At 45.3% G+C, this 18,422-nt stretch overlaps 1 protein-coding gene across 6 annotated transcripts in view; it reads right to left on the bottom strand.

Annotated features, from left to right (window-relative positions):
- CRIM1 (cysteine rich transmembrane BMP regulator 1) overlaps positions 1 to 12,737 on the bottom strand; it is a 222,166-nt gene extending 209,429 nt beyond the window's left edge. Inside the window, exon 1 of one of the 6 annotated variants that reach the window (XM_028496713.2) lies at positions 12,359 to 12,737. In XM_028496713.2, coding sequence (XP_028352514.1) covers positions 12,359 to 12,689 — 331 coding nt within the window. In that variant the 5' untranslated portion in view covers positions 12,690 to 12,737. The remainder of the gene's footprint in view (positions 1 to 12,358) is intronic. The other 5 variants (XM_024118670.3, XM_024118668.3, XM_024118667.3 and 2 more) reach the window with 5 other exon arrangements.
- Positions 12,738 to 18,422: the final 5,685 nt, after the last annotated feature.

Here is an 18,422-nt window from a genome sequence, read left to right as displayed (position 1 = left end):
TTTTTTTCTCCTTAATCATACTACTCTCAGGTACAAGAATTTTGCAAAGTTTACTTTTCTGAGCAGCCCTAAATCCTTCCTGCAACAAGTGAGGATCTATACAAATCCATTCATTCTTTTGATGAAAATATGGAAATTTATTTGGCCTTTCATTTTAATGTCGTAGACATGGTAAGAAATTTTCCTAAAATTTGTCTGAAACCTGAGAACTCAGCATTTCTGGACAACACACAGCATACCCAATCTTTCTCAAAACATTTAAAAATCCTTCAAAGACTTTGGCTTTCAGAGATAAAACTGTCTAAAATCTATCCCCTTTTCCTCCCTCAGAATGTAAATGCCCTTGCCTTTAAAAAGGCAAAGCTCCCAACTCTGGAAAGTGAGGGAAGGTTTTCAAGATCTGCATTTGACAAGATGATGGAATGCCCTGCCTCTGCACAATTATAAACACACACTCTGAGGGGACCAAGCCCACACATCCTGCATGCACGATTCCTCACACCTTATGGGTCTGAAGTAGTCCAACTAATTCTTAATACTGAAAGTCCAGTTCAGGCCACACTGTCTCAAGACAGTTTTACCTTATTTTGGCAGGTCTTTTGGAGTCTTAAAAAAAGAGGTATCACAAGTCTCCAATATTGAGATGCCTTTTGTTTTATCACAGTTGTGAACTGTTTTGCTTGTGGCCTCTGGATAAGATGCTAAATAAGTTACCTCTTGTAGACTGGGACTTTGCAGGCTCAGGTTTCATTGTGCCCTGCCAGAAATTCCTTTCTGTTTTGAATCTGAGATGTTTGTTTATGGTTTTTGTTTTGAAATGCTAAATAAGATAGGCACAGTTTCTAGTTACAGCCTATACCTTTTTTTTTTTTAAACCTTGCCATAGCAAGAGTGGCTGGTTTGCTAAGGACTTAGCTAAAATTTCCGAAGAGCAGACTCTTCAGATTCTCTTCTGAGGAACTTGAAATGTAAAACGACAACACCTTAAAATACAATGAACACTTAATTTTCTTTCTTAAATGTTCATAAAACAGGCGTTCCCAGGATATTTCAAAATGAAGGTGTTCTTTTTGGATGTGACAAACATACTTAAACAAAACTCTGAAATTTGGAAGTTTATCTCATCTTGTAGGTTACATGTTTGAATATCAACACTCTTGATGAAGCACTACAATGAAAGGTGCTAGAGAGTTTCTGTTTAAAAAAAATTCAATTTCTACTGTGTGATAATAAGGTTTGGTTGTCAAGAAGAAAATAGAGTTGTAAATTACTGATTCCAAGGACTGTCTCATCATTATGTTTCTTTCTCCTTATTCCATAACAGCCAATATGAAGCATGTGCCTTATGAGTTCTCAGCCCATATTTACTGGATGAACATACTTAGTACCAGGTATGAAGGAAAAGTCACAGTTCTGTCTTCCTGAAGTGGGACCACACCTACACTAGGAACCAAAGAGACAAGAACGTCAGGTGTTTTCATTCTAGGCGTTCTTTTCTAGCCTTCCACTGCAGCACACAGACTCTCCAGAGAAACCACAATGCAAATCCACAGTAAAGCTGCAGTATTAGTCCACGTGAAAGATGGATGGGACACACTGGATCAAGAAAAGCAACGCAGATGCGCTCTGGGCTGCGCACCATCTCCTGCTCATTCCCATGCCTGCCCTGGTCTCTGAGCTGGCAGGCCTGCTGCTGCTTCCTTCTGGAACCTCAGGATCCCAACTTGCCTTGCCTTGGCCATGCTCCGTGGGGTCTCTGATGTCTCCAGCCATGTCTGGAAACCCACACAAAACTTCTAACGATAAAATGAAATTTAATGCACTTTCATGAAACCATATGCCATCCATATTAAGATAGGTCACCTTTTAAAAAGATATTTATTTGAAATAGCTCTCTGGAAGTAAGGACTCAAACTGCAAAATAGAGCAGATGTCCACCTTCTCCTGAAGGACTAAAGGGACCGAGAATTACAGTCATACTGGATCAAACCAATGACGGTTTTTTTGGCCCAGAGACCCTGGACTCACGCCCCTCATTCTTAATGCTTCACAGTCCCTTTCTCTCTGACAAACACCGGACACCATAGTTCTTGGAGTCCCCTGTCGAAGAGATTTAGTTAAGTGTGGTCAATGCACAAAGAAGATTTTTTTTTAAACTTATATAGAGAGAAAGCTAACAAAGAAAAACATGAGAAAGGACAAAAAGTAGAATGGAAATTAGAATATTAACTACCTTTTAAAAAATCTATTTGGTACCAGGTATTATATTGGCCATTACATATATTTTTGTGTATATATACATGTATATACACAGATACACAACACACATACACATAATCATATATATATTTAATATAGGTAATAATTCTCTCCAACCCTAACTGTAATTACCTGATAAAAGCTATAAATATTCCATTTTCACAGATGAGGAAACTGAAGCCCAAAACAATTAAGCAAGCTGGTTGTTCACAGTTGAACACAGTTGATTTAAACATAGGTTTGTGTGGGGACTTCCCTGGTGGTCCAGTGGTTAAGAATCCGTCTCCCAACGCAAGGGATGCAGTTCGATCCCTGGTCGGGGAACTAAGATCCCACATGCCGTGGGGGAACTAAGATCCCACATGCCGTGGGGCAACTAAGCCTGCGTGCCACAACTACTGAGCTCGTGCACTCTGGAGCCCATGCACCACAACTAGAGAAAAGTCCACGCGCTGCAAGGAAGAGCCCGCAGGCTGCAACGAAAGATCCTGTGTGCTGCAACAAAGAGCCCACGTGCCACAACTAAGACCCAATGCAGCCAACTAATAAATAAATATTGAAAAAACAACAACAACAACACAGGTTTGTCCAGCCCCAAGGCCTATTTTCTTTCTCCTACAACATCCTGCACAGGTGAGTGAGAAGGAGGAGGGAAGAAAAGAGACCTCCAGGCCTGGCTTGCTGCTGCCCCCCCCCAAATCCTTCCTGGTACTCACTGCTGGAGTCAGGGCCCCTCCTAGTTGCCCCCAAGATGCTCAGCACTTCCTATCTCAGGGCTTACCAGCTGTAAGGAACTGTCTGGGGCGACAATGGATTGTCCCAGTTGTCACTATCTACCTTCAGACCACAGCCTCTGTGAAAGCAGGGCCCCTATCCTATTTACTTTGGTTGAAAACTAATTATTAGACTAGCAGGTAACATTATCAGTTATTACGCGCCCTACTCGTGCTACATGCTTTACAGGCACTAGCTGTTTGCTACTTCAAGTGTGGTCCTGGGATCAGCAGCGGGAGTTGAATCTCAGGCCCCATCTGGACCTACTGCATCAGAACCTGTATGTTTAATGAGATCCCCCAGGTGATTTGTGCGCACATTAACATTTCAAAAGCACAGTTTTGTCTCATTTAATCCTCAGAGAAAGCATAGGTGGTACCTATTACTATTAACAGCTGGGAAACTCAGGCTTAGAGAAGTTACGCGCTATCACTAGAGTTCAGCACAAAGACCAGAGCCATGGCAGCTGCTCAGTAAATATTCATGGAAGGAGGATGGCAGGGAAACAGGTAGGGCTAGAAAGAGAAAGGAGGAATGGCCTGGTTAAACTCCTGACCTCTGGTTTTGCCTAGCTTGTACCTAGTGGCAGGACAGGTCAGCTGCAGCAATACAGGCTGTTTCCTTAGCTCCAGCCAGGCCAAATCCTGTGCTGACCAGCAGTATGGACACTTCAGGAGCTAGGAACAAAATCTTCTTCCAGAATAAAATGTGAAGGCAAATGGACATTGCTGATAAGTGTGAGTTTAGGTGCTCCTCCTTCCCCCAATGAAATATTAGTCCACAGATAAATGATTAAATTTACAATTCTTACAACTTAATGCAAAAAATTTCAGATTCCTCCCTCTTTATTTTTACCCCAAATATGCAAATTTTGTAGAAATTATTTAGACCAACTGTAACAAATGGGCATCAGGAGGAAAGGTAGCAAACAGCTTCAGAGGCCTTTAAATAAGTGTTTTAACTCAATGCATTTACGGTGTTGGGGTAGGAGGGGACCTGAACTCAGTAATAATTCGCTTTCTTTCTAAGAGCCCAAACTCCTCGCGATCAATTACTGAGGTAGATGAGGATTAAACCGAACAAGGCAATGAGCCCATATCAGGTTAATTTACTTATTCTGGTTAGTAGCTTTGCTGTTTACCACGTGCTAGTCATTCTTCTAAGTGCTTCATAGGGATTCCTTCACTGAGTCCTTATAGCAACCCTATTATTAACCCCACTAAACAGATGAGAAAACTTAGATGCATGGAAGCAGAGTGCAGATTTGACCCCACAAGCTAAGTTTCTAATCATTACATTCTTGGATCGAGGTATAAGTATTTCTCACAGAGAATTAATTGGGGTTGGGAGAGGGAGATAAGGAATTGAACCCTGTTCACTTAGTAACTGCAGAAGAAAAAGGAATCTCTTGATTTTTTTTCATGTGGGCCCAAAATGAACACTTACCAGCATTTACCTCAAGGGCATTCTTTTTTTTTTTTTTTTTTGGCTGTGTTGGGTCTTCGTTGCTGCGCACGGGCTTTCTCTAGTTGTGACGACGGGTTTCTCATTGCGGTGGCTTCTCTTGTTGTGGAGCACAGGCTTTAGGCATGCAGGCTTCAGTAGTTGTGGTGCATGGGTTCAGTAGCTGTGGCTTGCGGGCCCTAGAGCGCAGGCTCAGTAGTTGTAGCGCCCAGGCTTAGTTACTCTGCAGCATGTGGGATCTTCCCGGACCAGGGCTCGAACCCCGGTCCCTTACATTGGCAGACGGATTCTTAACTGCTGCGCCACCAGGGAAGCCCACCTCAAGGGCATTCTTAACTTTAAGTACATTCAACCACCCCTCTGTCCTGTCGGCAAGACTGACGAGGTCTTGTCCAAACACAGAGGTTTTCCATGATTTGATTAGGCTAACTGGCCAGGACAAGTAGCAGAGAGTGGGTGAAATCAGGAGATGCTGATAAACGGAAACCTCTCAGTTCACTGCCCACGCTCATCTGCCTAGTGGAACAAGCTAGAACAAAGAGAAAATGACTCCCAAAAGGAAACTTGCCATTTTGAACCACAGCTGGTAGAGCGTTAAGAATGCAGCCTCATTCCTTAGATGTTGGGAAACACCTGATATGTATCGCAAAAGCTCTGAGAATGGGTAGGATCCCTTCCCCCACCAAAAGGGAGCTCTGACTCCGAATTTTGAACCTAGCTGGAATTTGAATTCTCCTTTTCAGCTTTGCCACCAGAACCTGAAAAGATCATTTCAGATCCTGTGATTCCTAGCACAAATTTTACCCACATATCTCACCAACTAATCATATACAGAACTGAGAAATCAGTTCTACTTGGCTTGAACTTAAGTAGACTTTTGAAGGTCTTGCCTCATTCTTTATCTTGATTAAGAGTATCTGGAGGGCTTCCCTGGTGGCGCAATGGTTAAGAATCCGCCTGCCAATGCAGGGGACCCGGGTTCGAGCCCTGGTCTGGGAAGATCCCACATGCCGCAGAGCAACTAAGCCCGTGCGCCACAACTACTGAGCCCGCCTGCTGCAACTACCAAAGCCTGCACGCCTAGAGCCCATGCTCTGCAACGAGAGAAGCCACCGCAATGAGAAGCCTGCGCACCATAACGAAGAGTAGCCCCTGCTCACCGCAACTAGAGAAAAGTCCGCGCCCAGCAACGAAGACCCAACGCAGCCAAAAATAAATACATAAAATAAATAAATTTATTTTAAAAAAAAGTATCTGGAGTAGGGCACAGGTCTGAGAGGTCCCCAGGCTTCCCAGCCCCCCACCCCCACCCCCACCCCAGCAGAAGGCCTTGCACAGAGTAGATCAATGAATGAGTGAGTGGTTTCTATGCAGAGAGAAGTGAGAGCTTTAAAAATTCAGCTCTGGAGAATTCGACCTCTGAGAAGGCAGGCTTTCAGTTTGTTATTCATGCATGCTTGGCTAGTCCACTGTTTCTTCCTCAAATAATTAATTGAGCTTTACTGGGGGGTGTCTCCAAAGCCCTCACGCTGCCTGTGCCTTGCGGAACACGGTGTTACAGGAAACCTGCTTCACCAAATATATTTACCTTCCAGTCATCTACCATCTCCTACCCAGTGGTATTTACACACTAAAGCAGCACTGCCATCTCTCATGTTAGTGCCATAGCCTGAAAGACGTTAAACACACCCACATTTTTCAGGAATTTCACAATTAATGTCTGGAATGTGTTTTGGATTATTCTTCAAAGGATGACATAGTTGCCCTAAGATGAATTCAATATTTTTCCCTTCTCCCATTTGTCATTCTTTAGTCCTCCCACTCTATTATCTTTTTAGGGTCATCTGTTTTATCTATTTCCCCCCAACTTCAAAATTCCTGTCCCTTGCCTCCCCAAAATGTTCCCTTGTTCATCCAGATCATTACATTTTAAGCAAGCCACACCAAACACAGAAACCTGTACTATATCACTAATACCTCCTACAACTGGTTGTAATGCCAGTTGTAATGTAAAGTCTAAGGATTATTCAGACAGTTTTCTTCATAAATTATTAATAATAATATTATTTATTACAATAAATCCACCTGTATGTTCACCACTGCACTGCCAACATACTGCTTATAGATTTTCCCGGTCACTGTTAAATACGTGTTAATGGCAGCAAAATCTCCAGACTTGCTATTTTTGCCCTTCTGGTGCTATGCGATTCATCTGTCCTTTGCCAAGTGTTTTATGTGACTGGACTCCTCAACGACAGTGAAGGATCTGTAAGCTCGACAGTCAAAGTGAAGGTCACGAAGTCCTGTCATTTGTATAAGTGCGGTGAATAGTCTCTCCATGTTTTTTCAATATTTACTTTGGGGAAGAACTAATTATTTCCTTGTTTACTTACACTGGTTCCTCTTCCCATGCCGTATTAACGTGATTTTATAGGCCCTCTGCTTGCTTCTGTCCCTGGCATCTAAGAGCTCACTCTACCTAAAGACTTTTGAGATGGAAACTGGAACACCTTCCTCAAAAACAAGGAGCCCTGTTTTCTTTTAATTTTTCCAATGCCAGTAGAGAAGTATTAGCTTTTCCCATCCCCTCTTCTATTTAGTTAGTAAAAATTAAAATCCATGGACTCTTGACTCTAAGTCCTATGTTACAGAGGGATGAGAGGAGATCTGTGGCCGGTGCACAACCAAAAGGTTTGGTGCATTCCCTGGCCTCCTAGAGGCTGCTCTCTGGGCCTTGCTCACCTCAGATCCTCCACAAACCTTCTTCCAAGGAGCCATCATCTCCAGTGACTGAAAAGAAACCATAACCTTCTAACGCCAACAGTTTCAGAAAACAACATTCCATTCTTTGCTCTAAGTACCCAGCCCACATCCTTGGTTCTACTCACTGCCCCATGAGAAGTGGGTGGGAAGAAAAGTTAAAATACCTGGGGGAAATCAAAGGAGGACTGTGTTTTGAAAGAGACAGTTCTTAGATGGCAGTACTGAAAACACGGAAAGTTCAGTTCCATAAACATGAAGCCACTGAGTAAATAAGCACTGGGAGAAAAAAAAAAAAAAATTGGTTGTTATCTGTGATAGAGATCACCTGGCTCTAATACAAAGTTCTCAGAGCAGAGCCACTCCGTAGTGTCCCCCAGGTTCCAAATCACTCTGTTCTCACAAACTGTCAAACTCAAGCCATTGCTGCCTTTTCATTACTTAGAGAAGGCTGGTCATGCTCTCCCAGCCCCACCCCACCCCTTACAGAAGCATACTGAACTATTCCACAGAGGAGGACAAATGGTCCTCACCCCTCATCTCCAAATATAATCCTCACTGGCCTATCAAAACATTCTTCCTAGAAAAATCCCACTTCAGTAGTTTTTCAAAACTCTGTCTTTGATCTCCCAAAGAGGTCTCCCACCCAGTCTTAGCCCTCAGGAGTTCAAAATCCAAACTTATTTGTCTGGCTTCTAGGCGATATACCTAGAGGCAGGCAGCCTAACCAAGGAGCAGGCCACTTAGGAAGCTGCAAAGGGCAGCAGGAAGACTCACCAAATCAGTGGAAATGGGAAAGGGATCTGTACCTTCCCAGGGGCCAGAAAGCACTTTATAGACAGAGCAGAGAAGAATGTAGTTATCTGGCTCCCTGCTCTACTTTAAAAATGCATGTAGCCAAAAGTAATTTTTTTAAGGAATAAGTAAGTCAGGATTTACTTAGTAATGATCTAAATGATGCTGAAAAGAAGTCCAAGTGTATATGTCACATGATTCACCCTTCACATCATTTAACTTTCAGAAAATATTTTTTCTTCAGTGTTCTTTCTATGGAGACAACTGTTCTTCCCTGTATTCAATGCACATTCACTGAGAGCCTACTATGGGCCAGTGTGGCCTTAAAAACCTAAGGCAGGGAGCCACAATTTGGAAGGGGTTCATTTCTGCCCCAATTTACCTAACTCATTTTGTGAACTGCAGTTAAAAACATGAGTTTGTTGGGGTTTTTTTCCCTCACATAGCCAGTATGGGGAATGATACAAATAAAAATTACTGCAAGTTGGTAAATAGAGCAATGTAATTTGTATTTAAATTACATCATTGAAAGCAGGTAGATTAGTCACAGTAACATTTTTATACCATGCAATATGTTTTCTCAGTGTAGTCTATTAAATAAAAAAAAAAAATTGGTTGTTATCTGTGATAGAGATCACCTGGCTCTAATACAAAGTTCTCAGAGCAGAGCCACTCCGTAGTGTCCCCCAGGTTCCAAATCACTCTGTTCTCACAAACTGTCAAACTCAAGCCATTGCTGCCTTTTCATTACTTAGAGAAGGCTGGTCATGCTCTCCCAGCCCCACCCCACCCCTTACAGAAGCATACTGAACTATTCCACAGAGGAGGACAAATGGTCCTCACCCCTCATCTCCAAATATAATCCTCACTGGCCTATCAAAACATTCTTCCTAGAAAAGTCCCACTTCAGTAGTTTTTCAAAACTCTGTCTTTGATCTCCCAAAGAGGTCTCCCACCCAGTCTTAGCCCTCAGGAGTTCAAAATCCAAACTTATTTGTCTGGCTTCTAGGCGATATACCTAGAGGCAGGCAGCCTAACCAAGGAGCAGGCCACTTAGGAAGCTGCAAAGGGCAGCAGGAAGACTCACCAAATCAGTGGAAATGGGAAAGGGATCTGTACCTTCCCAGGGGCCAGAAAGCACTTTATAGACAGAGCAGAGAAGAATGTAGTTATCTGGCTCCCTGCTCTACTTTAAAAATGCATGTAGCCAAAAGTAATTTTTTTAAGGAATAAGTAAGTCAGGATTTACTTAGTAATGATCTAAATGATGCTGAAAAGAAGTCCAAGTGTATATGTCACATGATTCACCCTTCACATCATTTAACTTTCAGAAAATATTTTTTCTTCAGTGTTCTTTCTATGGAGACAACTGTTCTTCCCTGTATTCAATGCACATTCACTGAGAGCCTACTATGGGCCAGTGTGGCCTTAAAAACCTAAGGCAGGGAGCCACAATTTGGAAGGGGTTCATTTCTGCCCCAATTTACCTAACTCATTTTGTGAACTGCAGTTAAAAACATGAGTTTGTTGGGGTTTTTTTCCCTCACATAGCCAGTATGGGGAATGATACAAATAAAAATTACTGCAAGTTGGTAAATAGAGCAATGTAATTTGTATTTAAATTACATCATTGAAAGCAGGTAGATTAGTCACAGTAACATTTTTATACCATGCAATATGTTTTCTCAGTGTAGTCTATTAAATAAGAAGTTTTCAAAAGCGTTTTCATTAACAGATACAACCAGTAGGGGTCATTTTAGTGCAAAAATTGCAGCAAAAGAGACTTCGACATGAATAAAATGTATCAATTCCTATTTGTTAGTTATGTGTGAATTTCTGAATAAAAATGGAAACTGAGGGAAACACTGGCCACTGAGAAATTTCTTGCCAATTAACAGAAAAACAAAAGAGAAAGTCAGAACCTTCTAGATTATTACTGCCATGGAATGACTCCTCTAATTCTTAAAAAGAAGGAAGAAAAAAGGCCACTGACTTATCCTGTTTTCCATAAATCTTGTAGTAAAGTGAAAATTCTTGGAATTTTAGACACCCTATTGAAATAGCTGTCTAAATCCAACCATTATATCATGCTAGGTAACACTGCCCCTTCTTTGGGTTCATGGATTTAGAGTGCAACTTGACTGCTGCTTTAGAGTTCTAAAAAATAAAATAAAATACAAAATGCCCTGAGCACACAATTTTAGTAGCTGAAAACAGCCTGGCTAGATGGAAAGTGTTGCTAGAGAACACTAAATGAGATATCATCACAGTAATAAATACTTCCAAGCATTTTCAAGGCTAATACCAAGTGCGTGGGGTGTTACCAGAAGAAACGAAGCTATGAGGGATCACATCATTTCAGAGGAATGAAACGCTCACCAACAAACTGCCAAAATAACTCTATACTATGATACCAGAATGTTGGTGCCAAAACACTTGATTACCGTGAATGTTCCCTGAGTTCCACATTTCCTTCACCAGAAATCTATCATGAAGAAACAAAACAAGGGTTAGAGTCTTTAGAACCTTCCCAAGTCCTTCTCAGAGCAGTTTCTACCACGTTTAACCTTGTTTCAGGTTGCTTGTCCTTTTTAGATTTATGGGAGGCTGGTTTAAGTAAATTACACAGTCCAAGTGGCAGGGTTCAAAGATGCATCTTTTCGTCCAACTCATTCAGAATTCCCAAAGTCAAACACATAAAATAGTATCAGAAGTTAATCTCCTGGCCGTTTTTCTTTTTGTGAGAAATAAAAACGTTATGGGACTTAACACCAGGTGAGAGGCTTTTGTACTTGAGGCAAACAAACTCTTCTAACCCCATGTCCTAAGGATGCAGTGGTGCACTTCCCTCCAAGAGTTCCTTCACTCATTACTGCCCGCTAGCCTCCAAACCAGAAAGGCCTTCCTGACTTTCCAGAACTGTCCAAACTTTAAAAAATGCAGTTATCAATGAATATGCGTGTGTGTAAAGAAAACCATAGAATGGAAGCCTTTTAACAGACCCATTTTATCCTTAAGGTTGCTACCTCCTTTCTCAGTATCCCAGCAAAATAAACACACATACAGACATAAGGATGCTTCAGCATAAACCTCTCCCTGGTCTCCTGCGTGCAGGCTGTGAGTACTAAGGAAGGGACGGGGCAGAGGGCGCCTGTCCCTCCTCCTCTCCGTTCCTCCAGAAGTAAGGCTGCGGCGCTCTGCTCATACACCAGGATGCCCCAGAACAGCATCTCGCCCCAACGTCAGCCCAAGCAGGGATCCCACTTTTAACTGGTGCTGAGTCCTTTTAATTTGGTATTAGCCAATAAAAGGAACTCACTGCGTCTCTCTAGACCCCAAACCTCACCAGGCACCCCGAGGCCGAGGCCGGCGGGCAGGGCTTAAGGCCAACACCTATCAACAGTGGCTCTCACAAGGAGGGAGGCTCCACTAATCTATAATCTAATCTTTCTTCCACCGTCAGACACCATGGTGCACAATACTTAAGTGCAGCAACCAGCAGAACAATCCTCGTTATTAAACACACAAAAAAGAAGGAACCGGCAACACGATTGGAAACACGCGGATATCTGATCTTAAAAAGCAGCCACTAACAGAAACAACTTTTCACTCCTAGGTGCCAGCCCCCCGCCCCCGCCCCTTCATTCAGCAGAGAAAGCCTTTGACTGTTTTCAATAGGCAAACAAATGAGTAACCACCGTATGTAACTTCCCCTGGGATGACATATTCCGGAGCTGAAATTGATTTATATGCGCAGGAGGAGGAAGGGGGTGAAGGAAAAGCGCAAGGAAAAAATAATAAAAGAGTCACACAGGGAGTGTGAGATGGAGACACGTCTCCTCCGCCAGCAGAAAATGGACTTTCACGGACGCGGTGCAGCACTCGGTTGCACACTGCGCTAGTGCGGAGAGGGCGGCAGGGGCCGGACTCCCCGAGGGGCTCGCGACAGCCTCCGCAGTGCCCCCTGCCCGCGGCACCCTCACCTCCGGGCGCACGGCCGGGCCACCCCACCCAGTCCCAGCCGGATGGGCCACACGTGTGCGCGTCTGTGCGCGGCCAGGGGCGATCCCCCACTCGCCGGCCCCCACCCACGAAATCCAACCTCGCCCGCGGCTGGCCAAGCGTCAGGGGGAGCAGCGAGCGGGAACCAAGGGAAGCGGGGCTCTCTCCCGGGGGTGGCGGGCGCCCCTCCTCCCGAGGAGCCCTCTCTCCTCGGGAAAGTCTCGGCCAAACTTTGCTCGGCGCAACGAGCGCCGAGGGGGCGGCGCGGGCCAGGTGGGAGGGGGCCAGGGGCTGGCGGCCTTACCTTCGCAGACGCCCACTTCGTATTCGGTGATGGAGTCGCCATTGAGCGGGGGGCGGATGACACAGCGCAGCCCCCGGTCGCAGGCTCCGTGGAGCCCGTAGGCGCCGCCGCAGCTCTCGTTCCTCTGGCGGGCGCACATGTAGCAGCAGCCGCAGACGCCCTGCACGATGCTCCCGGGGCAGCTCCTGGGCTCTTCGCACTTGGACTCGTCGCAGGGCAGGCAGACCAGCGCCCGGGTGCCGGAGCGCGCCAGCAGCAGCAATAGCCCCAGCAGCGAGACCAGGAGGTGCCCGCAGCCGGCCAGCCCCCTGCCCCCCGTCACCAAGTACATCCTCCTGCGCCGCCGCCGCCTCCTCCTCGCAGCCGGGCCGGGAGCGGGGCGGGCGCCCTCCCCTGCGCGGGGCACACGCGCCGCCGCCGCCGCACCCGCAGCCCGCGGTCCTCGCCGCCCCCCTCGGGGCCCCCGGGGCGCGCCTCCCCTCGCGGGGCGAGGCCCCCGCCCCCCCTGCGGGCCGCGCCGACCCCAAGCCCACTAGCGTTGGCGCCAGCGGTGGCTTCCCCTCCTCCTCCTCCTCCCGGGAGGGAGGGGGAAAATAGAAAAAAAGTTTCCTCCCGGCAGCTCCGGTTCAACCCAAACTTCTGGCGGCGGCGGCTGCGCTCGGCTCCAGCCCCGGCTGGCGGCGCCTCCTCCCTCTCCTCCTCCGCGTCGGTCGGCCCCGCGGCGGTGGAGGTGGCGGCGCAGCCTCCGGGCCGGTCCCCGCCTCCCGAGCCGCCGAGTGGGCGCGGTGGCGCAGCAGAAGGTCCGCGGCGTCTGCTCCGCGCGCCCGGCTCGCCTCACTCCTGCGCCGCTCCTCCGGGCGCTTGTTTATGGCTTGAGCCTCGGCCGCTCCGGCTGCGCCCTCCCCCATCCTACCTCATCCCCCAACCCAGCCCCCCCCCCCAACTCCACGCCGCGCGCCTCTCATTGGCTGCCCCCCTACCCCGCCCGGTCCGGCCGGCCCCCTCCCCCCTCCTCCGCCCTCCCTCCCCAGCGGCCGGGCGCTTCCTCCCTCGCACGCCTACTCCTCCAGGCCTCCCCCTCCTCCTTTTGCGCCTGCTGGAGCCCGGCGCACAGAGCCGGCCCTGCGGCCGAGTCTTCGCGCGCCTCTGCGGCTCGGGCATCGCAGGCGCGCTGCGGCTCCGGGCGCACCCGGCAAGCTGCGGCGTCCCGAGCGCCCGCCAGCCCCGGGGCCACCGTGGCCGGCCTGGGAGCCCCGAGGGCGAGACAGCTGTACCTCTGGGGCTGGCTTTGAGTTCGGAGAGTGGCGGGGAACCCGGAGCTCGAGGCCGAGGGGATTGCTGCAGCCCTTGGCTGGGGCACCCGCCGGATCGAACCCCGGGAAAGGGAAGCAAATGCATGGAACCTCCGCAAAACTGGATGAGAATCCATCTTCCACTCGAGCTGGGAATAGGCTTTGTAAAAGATATTATGTAATGGAGTCTCGGGAAGCTCGAGACGCCTCCAGCGAAGCTGCTGGTGAATTAATTAAGTGCTTTAAATGGTCTAGGTAAATATTCCGGGGGGTGTGGTGGGGAGGATTGTTGGGGGCCGCTGTAGCTTGAGTTGCGTTTTAACTGTCCACATCCTGTATGTTTTGTCGCTCTGCAGTCTGTGCCGAGGTGCTACGTTAAAGGAGGGGGCGAATGGAAAGTGGACGTGAATTTTTCTCCCTTGAGTAAGGCCGAATACTGGATTACTACAAGTCTTGACATGACTAGACCTGCGTATCTCATGCATCATTAATGTCATCTGACATTGCCTTTTTTTTCCCCAAGCTCATGGACAAAAGTGGTGGGTTTTAATTTTTTCATTTATTGTGAATGTGCTAATAAAGAAGATGTTCTTTGTATTAAACCAAGTAAAGAAGCAGCTGAAGTGATGCAAAATGCATCGTTTGGGGATTGTTTCTCATCTGTAAAATGTCAGAAAAGCTTCTCGAAATGATGGGTTCTGTAATGGCCCACCATTCACAGGATGTGTTACAGGGTCAATAATATCAGTGAATTAACAAAAAGTGACTTGGATCAGTGTGGGAAAAAAAAAAATCAGGTCTTGTGGCAGGTGTGAGATTGGAATGGCCGGCCGACCTTTTGATCCAAGATGGTCTGGCTGCAGGAAGGTGGCAGCCAAGTGGATCTGAAAATCGTGACTAATGAACCCAAAGTTAATAGCAGGGCAGTGTAAGGAGAAAAGAAACAAAGATGCCTTTGACATCTTATGTTTGCAGAACTAATTTATACTTCTTATAAATATTTTGGTTTAACCACTCTAATCCTAAACGGAAAAGCCAAAGATACCAGTGGAATATTCCCCAGTCACTGGCATCAGAAAACTAAACATTTCTCCAATCATATTTCTTTGTCCTGAGGAGGGGAAGAGGCTCATTAATTATCACTGATTATCAGAGGGTAATAGAGAAAACATTCAACAGTGGAAAGGGGGGAGTGAGCACCCCATTTTCTGGAAGTATTTAAAGAGCTGTCGACATGACTAGTTTCCAGGGAGGTTGTAGAAATAATTCCTGCATTTGTGTAGGACGTCAGGTTAGACGACCTCCAAAGTACCTCATACCCTAAAGTTCTATAATTATAAATATTAAGTAGTAAAATCATTTAAAATATGCTAGATATTCTATTAGCAAAATTTAATAAAAATAAAACACAACACTTAAACATGATTGTTTCTTGTACCCCAACAAGGCACCAGAACTCCACTGTGGGATTTGCCAACAAACTGTCATCATTGAGCTGTGTTAAAAGGCCCTTTCCACTCTTTCAGAGGAGGTTATCTATATTTCTGTTCAAATGCAAGTATAAAGACATTATTAAAATGTAGCAGGTAACATTGTGGAACTCAACAGGAAAAGCCAAGGTCAGGCAATGGAAAAAAATACAGAAGTGAGAAAGCTACAGTAGGTTGAAAAAAGAGAGTAATAATCATTGCCATGGTCTTGCTTTTTTGTCTGTTTATTTTTAAAGGCAATATAGTAAAGGTTAGGGAAAGCTACAGATTGAACACAGGCAAGGGACAATGTAGACAATCCATCGTTCCTGGGATTCCAGAGGTAGAACCTCCTGCAAGGTAGATAGACACAGGTGATAGTCTGACTTCTCATGGGAATTCAATTCAGTCTTAGACTAAGGTGGATATAATAGCTGAGAAAATTCAAGTTACATGTGGTCCTTTGCCATAGAATTAATAGAGAAACAAAAGAGAAAACAAGCATAGTTCCTTAAAGCTTATAACTAGTGGCAAATAAGAAACCTGCAAGGGCCTGGCAGCTTATCTGAAACCAGTGTGTGAACTAGGAGCTCAGTTACGAAACAGCTGTTTCCTCTCTGGGATCTAGGAGGGACCATAGGTGGCCAGAAGCCAAGGCAATTAGATTGGGGCTCAAACACAAAAGGATTCCCTCATCTTCAGAAACCAGACTAAGGATACAGAAGAGGTTAGGTAGGCCCAACATAATGACTACTGGGGGTCAAGGGAGAAAGGGGACTGGGAGGGATTACATAGACCCTGAAAGGCATGTACAAATGTAAGAGTTAGAAGTATACTCGGAATTTGGTTTAATGCCTCCTCTTCTGGGAAGCATCTTGAGCTTATTCCCTTAGCTATTCTATAACATTTTATAAGTACTTCTGCTTATAACATTTACCATGTTATATTACAAATGTTTATATATAAATAAAATATATAAATAAATACGTTGTATTTTAAGTCTTTCTCTAAATAGCTCTGATTTACCCCCATTAGATTGTCAGCTCATTGGCGAGGCCAGGACTTATAAGAATGCATGCATGCAGGAGTGAGTTGACAAAAAGAGAAGGATGGAAGAATTACAAACAAAAAGATATTTGAACATTTCTGTGGCCCTTCTCTCTTGGTCTTAGGAAATACCTCTTTAAAAAAAAAAAAAAAAAAAGCACTATGGCTGGTTGGGGCAGGAGGGAGTCTTCCAAACTGGGGAAAAAACAAAAAACCCACAGGTCTGAAAGGAAAAGGAATCAGAATATGTGGCTGGTGGAGGTCTGGAAGAAGAGAAAGTCCGCCCTCTATTGGCCATTGTGGGGGTCGGATGGGAGGGGTTTGCTAAATTGTTGAAAATGTCTGAGAAGCAAAGTGCCCAGCTGGGGGCCTAGCAGTAAGTGGAAATGAGAGGGCAATAGACAGACTGCTAGTGTTAGAGCCCCCCTCCTTAGATACGATGTCTAGCCCAGCCTCTCTACTGTAGTCAACTCTGGGAGGTGCGTGCTGTGCGTTTTCTCTTCCTGAAACTAAAATAGAAATGTAGAAGTTATCTTTTGAGTCAGATACACAGACTCTTAGAATTGAGTTGCAAAACAAGTGTCATTGTTTTATAAAGATGTTGCATACATACTAGAAAAATCTTTGAAGAAACCAGGACAACAGCAAGACTGACTTGTTTCACCCTCTTCCCTCCCACCCCCCGCCCCGCCTCTCTGCTCCCCCTCAACTGGGATCAACTATGCATGGATTCTCAGTTATCTAGGCTTAGGCCATTTCAGTGACATAGGATCCCTAGTCTGGGGGCTAAGTGTCTGATCCTGGGCTCTGAACCTAGTACTTGGACTCATTTTTATTAAGGGGGGAGGCAGTTCCTGTCTTATCTGCCCCGCCCATGTATGGCAACTGCTTCAGAGCTGACAAGGATGTTCACAGAACAGAGATTCTCTTTAAGGTTTGGCCTAGGATCCTGTCTCCCTTGCTCATCCCTTCTGAATCTGTTTCCCCTTCTGTAACATGGAGACCAGAATGCAGAGGACCAACCACACGGGGCACAGTGTGGATAAAATTGCTGTTCTCCTTTTCTGTTGTTATTTTTAGAGTCCTTCTCCTTGAGTGTCTCCTCGGGCTTTATGCTTGAGCTGGGATCCCTGCTCTGTGATATCTCAGCACCTATTCCTATGTAGCATCTGCCTGACCAGATATTTGCTTTTCTTCTTCTTCTGATCGTTCAGTTGGTCCCACTTTGGCAGTCTGTCTAATCTTGGGCCGTTTGTGATATTTTCTCGGACTCATTCCAGTCAAAGACTTATTTTCAAGGGTAGTCATTAATAATGATAATAATAATAGCTAACCTTTATAGAGTGCTTGCTAATAAGCACTTCATATGGCTTATTTTAATTAATCTACAGAATAGCCCTATAAGGCCAATGCTTTATTGTATCTCCAATGCGTTATGTTTTCTCCACTTTATAGTTGAGGAATCGCAGGTGCAGGAGGTTGTGTGATTTGCAAGGGCTCAGAGCTGTGTGAGTGACTTTCTGGTTTGGAACCTAGTGTGTTAAACTGCCTCATGCAGTAAGTTGGGGAATGGCAAGTTGCTTTTCTTTTCAGTTTTATTGTTTTTTGTGGACCTACTTTAAATTGTTAATATCTATGAGGGTATCTTGCCTTCTTCGCTAATTTGCATATGAAAATAGTGATTAGTGTTTTTCTAAAAATGGAAATAGCTCCATTGTTTTCCTAATGACTAAATTACAATATTTATGTAGTGTTTACTTTATGCATATTGACTGATGGCCTGGGTATACTACCACTTCTAATCCTCACTCCAGCCTGATGAGGTAGGTACAAAATTACTTGCATTTTGCAGGTAGGGAACCAGAGACACAGAAAGGTTAAATAATATGCCCAATATCATATTTATTTAAAAGGAAAATTTGGGATTCAAAACCAGGCAGTATGGCCAGAATCCACACTATGCAATACTACTCCTAATATATATTATTTACAAATACATGCCCCTTGAGGGGGAGGTTGAGAAAATATAAGTTCTTTTAAAAAGAAAAAAATACCATAATACCACCCATAATCCCACCGTTGAGATATTACATTTGTTAATAACAAATGTTATACATTTGTTATAATAATAACATTTGTTATACATCTTGAAGCCTTCTTTTCTCCTTTAAAGTATAAAATAAAAGATGGAGGGCTTCGCTGGTGGCGCAGTGGTTGAGAGTCCGCCTGCCGATGCAGGAGACACGGGTTCGTGCC

The sequence above is a fragment of the Physeter macrocephalus genome, chromosome 12, assembly GCF_002837175.3.
Source record: "Physeter macrocephalus isolate SW-GA chromosome 12, ASM283717v5, whole genome shotgun sequence".
Lineage (NCBI taxonomy): Eukaryota > Metazoa > Chordata > Mammalia > Artiodactyla > Physeteridae > Physeter > Physeter macrocephalus.
Note: the sequence above shows the minus strand (reverse complement) of the source record. Positions and strands in the feature narration are given on the sequence as shown.